General features: G+C 55.1%; 1 protein-coding gene across 1 annotated transcript; it reads right to left on the bottom strand.

Moving 5' to 3' along the window:
• Positions 1-1738: 1738 nt before the first annotated feature.
• On the bottom strand, positions 1739-5239 carry CITED1 (Cbp/p300 interacting transactivator with Glu/Asp rich carboxy-terminal domain 1). The gene is made up of 3 exons (XM_021680505.1): positions 5227-5239; positions 2872-2996; positions 1739-2290 (listed from the first exon to the last, which is right to left on the bottom strand). Exons 1-3 carry the CDS (start codon positions 5237-5239, stop codon positions 1739-1741), a joined length of 690 nt encoding a protein of 229 aa, XP_021536180.1.
• Between the last annotated feature and the right edge of the window lie 296 nt (positions 5240-5535).

The raw sequence follows: 5535 nt of genomic DNA, 5'->3' as shown, positions 1-5535 counted from the left end.
AGCGAGGTCAGTGAGGATATACCACACGCAGATAAACAGCTGCTACCTCTCTGGAGGGCAAGAGGCGATCAGGATTGAGGGAGAGAGTTGGTCAAAGGGGACTTTGGCCTTATCTGTCAAGTTTCTACTTTTCACAGGGCGATTGTATCACGTATTTATTACTTGTGAGCTAGGAAAACAAACAAATGAAGCAGTTCAATACCAGGAAGCCTACCCCAGACTTCCCAGGCAGATGGGGCTGTTTTCTTTTCTGGGATCAAATAGCACTTTCCCCGTGTTATAGCAAATACTGCGCTTTATGGTTATTTGTTGGCGCCTCTCTCCTTCTAGATGGGGAACATCCTTAAAGGGAGAAGCTTTATCTCATTCATGCTCCCAGTGCCTAGCAAAGTGCCTGGCCCAGAGCAGGTGCTAAGGAAGCGCAGAAGCCAGGGCGCTGCTTCCGCCAGTGGGAAGCACTTTGAACGCGCTTGCCATGGGGACAGGCCTGACACTAGTCCTGAGAAGTCGATTCGTTTTTACCATATCCAAGGGAGAATGTCTCCAGAAGTCAGAAATATGGGTGGGGGGGGGGGCCTCCAGGTTCTTGGGTTGGGTCAACACGGGGATGGGCCCGGCACCCACAAGGCCAGGATCCAATTCGGTGCTACTGTCCTGTCACTTGGCATGCTTTTTTTTTTTTTTTTTAAGATTTTATTTATTTATTTGAGAGAGAGAGAGCACAAGCAGGGGGAGCGGCGGGCAGAGGGAGAAGCAGGCTCCCCGTTGAGCAAGGAGCCCGATGTGGGACTCATTCCAGGACCTCAGGATCATAACCTGAGCCGAAGGCGGACGCTTAACCGACTGAGCCACCCAGGCACCCCCACTTGGCATGCTTGTGAAGCCACTGCCTAAGAGCAAGGCTATATTCCTCAACGTTGAACTTGTCAAGCCCAGCCCTAATCTGTATCTCTAAGAGGAAGAGGCCGGCCTCAAGGAACAGGCTGTCCCCATACCCGGTGGGCCAGGAAGCCCAGCGTTAGGAGGACACTCACGCCAGCTGAGTGTCCCGGGCTTGGAGGGAAAGGATGAACAACTCTCGGGGGGACTTGAAGAAGGCACCTAGAATCCCAGAGTGTCATCATGGGAGTCTGCTACTTTTGCAATTTTCCAGAGAAATCTGAGCTCCCAAGTCATAGGATGCTTCTTAGGTCCCATCTCTTGCCCATGGGCAACAGGGCAAAGGAGTGGCCTTAATGGGTCGATTAGACTGGGGCCTAGAGAGTGGGTAGGGTAGCTTTTAGAGTTGTAGAGTGGGTACCACGTGGCCAGGGCAACGCTTTAGGCTTGGATGTGCCCCGGGCAAGGAGGCTGCGGAAGGGTCTGAAGTCTTTCATCTGAGACTGCTCCTCCGACCAGCCCCTCTATTCAGCCTTGATTAGGACAGCATTCCTGGGGTCTCAGGGCAGTGAGGCCAGGTACTTGGGCCTCTGGAGAGGTTAAAGGCAGTGGCAGGCGGCATTTGGTGAGCAGCCCCCTTTGTGCCCCACCCCCACCCCACCCAGCTTCCTCCTGGCTAACCACCCACCACCCCACCGTGGGCCTCAGAATTGCTAGAAGGAACGTCAGACTGTGCCGCACCCCTTTAGACCTCAATGAAGAACACCTCCAGCTGGCCCATCTCTTTGTAAGTAACTTTTATTTTTTATTTACAACAGAGTCGGTGGCTTTGTTCCTCCATCTTTAGGGACGGTGAGCATCAGCAGCCAGATGGAAAGTCCGCAGTGAAGTCAAACTCATTCTGCCCCAGCCACAGCTCCGGAAGCTCATTGGCTCGGTCCAGTCCCAGTTCCACCACCAGCGACATCAGCACCTCCTCATCCACTGGGTCTGAGTCGATGATAGCAGGGCTTTGGGCACCGGGAGAAGGAGAGAGTGACCCCGCCCCTCCCGCCTGAGCCCCAAGGCCCCAGTTTTGTAGGGGCCCTGCCTCCCCAGGTTGGCCTGGAGTGGCGGTGGCGGCGGCGGCGGCGGCGGCGGCGGCCATCCCATGATACTGGCTATTAAGTTTCTGCAGCTGCATACTGGCCAGCAGATGAGGGGCGGGGTGCAGGTTGAAGGGTGGGGGTTTAGTGGGAGGGGTGGCGGTAGGAGAGCCTATTGGAGATGGAGATCCCGAGGAACTAGTGGGAGCCCCACTGGCCTTGGTTCCGTTCGAGGCCACCCCGGGGTAGTGCAGAATGGCCACTGCTTTGCGATCCTTCACGCCCAGGTTAGAGTAGGCCAGCGAGCTCATCTCTGGGTTGGCATCCTACAAGACAGAGAAAGGCACAGCTTGGTACCCCAGTTCCTGGTTTGGCCATCACCGTTCATCGGTCTCAGGAAGCCCCTACGTGCCCTTCCTCTGGGGCTGGTGGTGGGGAGAGAGCAAGAAGGCCCCCTGGCAAGTTAGGCTCCCAGCTCGAGTGTCCTTTTGCTACCACGGTCCCGAGCACTGAGCTCAGACCCAAGTCCTCGGTGCTGGGCGCCTGCCATCCTACGTGGGTCAGTGGCTTTCATCTCTCTCCCCCTGGCCCCTCCTTCACGTCACTATTCCGAAAAGGGCACCTCATTGGCTCTCTTCTCAGCCTCACAGCAATCTCTTCAAAGGAGTGGCCCTGTGCCGCTTCTGCTTCTCTGTTCCCCTTCTCTGCCATCTTTCAACACCTCGGTGGGCTTGAGTCGACCATACTTAGGCAGAAGCTATTCTCATTCTTCCCAGAGAAAGCCCTGCTGTCTCCTCTCTGCTAAAGGACACTAGCTACCGTGCATGGGAGGGCCTACCACAAGGCCCAGACCAGGTCGTCTTTCCATGCCTCTCGGTGTCTCCATCGGGAAGATGGCGGAAGTTACCTCCTTCACAGGTGAAGTGCCACCCTTGACATCAAGTGCAGGCCTTGACATAGTTGGCATTTCAGAGCCTTGGCAGAAGCTGGATAAATTGGTGGGAGATGATGCCGTCAGCTGGAGCTTTCGTGCTGTATGTGAGGGAAAAGAAGTAATAAGGACCAAGGCTTTACTGACCGAGAGAGCACTAGCAAAGCCCTAAGCAGGGCAGCTCCACATAGCTACGAGGCAAGGATGGGAACAGCGTTAGGTCCAAGACCAGAAACCACCTGAGCAGAGGTAGGAGATCAAGCTAGAACATTTGCCCGAGGCAGGAAAGGTGCTTGATTTAGCCAGGTGCTGCCCACATCCCCAAGAGGGGACACATGTGACTGTTTCCTCATGTGAGTGACTTCAGAGCCTCAAGTGTGTGCGTGAGGTGCACTGTTTCTGATTCTGAGGGCAGGGATGTCCCTGAGCAAGGAGCACACTTTCTCAGTGGACCACTGGCACCTGGGCTGGGGACCTGGGGCCTCCACTGGGATTGGGAGAAAAGTGGGAAGGACTGAGGGCAAGGAAGACCTGGAAGGCTGGCTGCGTCAGCTGGGGGAAGGAATGAGTCCCCAAAGCTAAGGTCATGGGGCTGCAGAGCCCTGCCTCCGGCATGGGTGCGAGAGAAGCCCGGCCGATCAGGGTGGTTTCGGGGCACGAAGGCAGCCAGAGAGAGCAGCTGGGAATGTCTCAATCACCTCCAAGCCTCCCAGACAACCTGGGCAGCACCGGACTTTCCCAGGATATCTGCTCGGAGGCCAACCACACCCATTTGTAATGACAGGTGGCAGTGATTCTTCCTGGAGGGAAACTGAGGCACAGAGCTTCAGTGGCTGTCCCATCAGGTAGCTCTGGTTCTGGGAGCAGGGGCTAGCACTCCTTATATCCACATGCCTCACCTGACCACTGGCCAAGTCATCATACCGGGAATGATTCAGACGGCTCCTGGAGAAATGATTCCCCAGCTCAAGTGCCAAAGGATAAGGGGATGAGGGGAAAAAGAATACCCCCAAACCAGAAAACTAAACATCTCTGAAAAATCTCCAGTTATTTTCCTGGAAGCTTTTTTTTTTTTTTTTTTTTTTGAGCCCCCTATATTCTGGCCTTCATGATGAGTTAGAGATGTAGAATTTCATATTTATAAATACCTCTTAGCCCAGAAATCCTTCAGGACCTTAAAAAAGGATCTCTGATCTGTCCAGCAAGGTTTGATTTCTCCACACCCCCCTCTTCCCAGTGGTCATTAGAAATCTGTTCAGACACTTCTAGAAAGTGACCGCTCACTACCTCTCTTTCTCATCGCCATTTAGACAGGAGGGAGGCAAGAAAAACAGAGCAAGGAAGAAGGGGGCGGGGAGAAAACACGAGAAAATCAGTTTCTGGGTTTGCCACTGCCGCTTGATTGGAAAGCCCTGCTTCTTCTCTGAGGCAACCAGAGAATATTTCAAGCCAGTGATCACAAGACAAGGAGTCTAATCCATGTCATCTTCAAAAGCTCGGCACCTTTGGTATCAAGCAATTCTGTATCCAAACAACAATGTCTGGCGGGTAGGGGGCTGACCATCTTTTCCCTTTCCTATTCAGCCTCCCTTCCTTCTGCCGCCAGGTACCCGAATGTACAAAAGAAAAAGAAACAAAACAGCGGGAACAACAATAACAAAAAGAAACAGAGGAGAGAGAGAGGGAAAAAAGTAGAAAAAAAAAAAAAAGAACGAGAAAAAAAGTCTCTCTGTTCTGATTATCAGTTCCTGGGGAAGACCATTTTACCATGTCTCCCCCTTCAGGCTGGGAGCTCCCCTAGGCGGGACCCTGTTTCCATTCGGATCTGTGGCCCTCCCATCACCGCCACCTCCCCACCCGCCCTGACCCCCGGCCTGGGTCTGGGCTCTGTGGGCGCTCAGTAAGTGTTTCTGGGTCCGTCTGAAGCGGCTAATAGCATTTCGATCGGAATCCCTGCCCCTGCTTCGCCAAGTTTCGGTCCCCACTCTGCCCCCCCACCCCCAGCCCATTCGAAGGCAAAACTTGGCCGCGCGGAAACGTCTCAGCCCGCTATCCGAGCTGCGAGCTGACCACTGCTCAACCGCCGCGAGAGGCGGCTGGACAACCCGGAGCAACAAGTGCCTCCGCGCCCGATGGTGCCTCGCGGGCCCCGGCCACCAGTCAGTCCCCAGTCCCGCCGCCCTCCCTTCTCTACAGATCTTCCCCAGGGCCGGCAGCCCCCTCCCGCCCAGATGGGGGTGGGGAGGGGAGAGGAAGAAGAGAGAAGGGAGGAATGGGCTGGGGGTGGCGCCTTTGACCTGTTGGGGGACCCAAAGTTAAAATGGCACCAACCGGATGGCTCCATCTCGATTGCTATTTTCTCACTCAGAAGGAGAAATTTAAAAATCCAAACAGTACTGCGGCTTGGCTTGGACGCGCTCTAACCAGACCGGTCAGTTTCGCCACCTGAAAACTAAAGGCCCGTTGTTTGAGGACAGCTCGGCCGCCCTCCTCGCCGCATCCCAGGTGGATCTGCGGGAGTTGGGGGCGGCTGGGAGCATCCCTGCACGGTGGGCGCGAGCACCCAGGCCACCGGGGCCCCGAGCGTCCGCTCCCGCAAGTGCCGTTATCAGAAACCGATCGTAGAGCCTGGATGGGCGG

This window comes from Neomonachus schauinslandi, chromosome X (genome assembly GCF_002201575.2).
Source record: "Neomonachus schauinslandi chromosome X, ASM220157v2, whole genome shotgun sequence".
Classification (NCBI taxonomy): domain Eukaryota; kingdom Metazoa; phylum Chordata; class Mammalia; order Carnivora; family Phocidae; genus Neomonachus; species Neomonachus schauinslandi.
This window is presented reverse-complemented; position numbering and strand designations above follow the sequence as displayed.

Bases quoted from the DNA above. Each gene is read 5' to 3' on its own strand.
- CITED1 (XM_021680505.1), bottom strand. The intron at 2,291-2,871 runs GTAACTTCCGCC...TCTGTCTTGTAG, and splicing joins GCACTTCACCTGTGAAGGAG to GATGCCAACCCAGAGATGAG.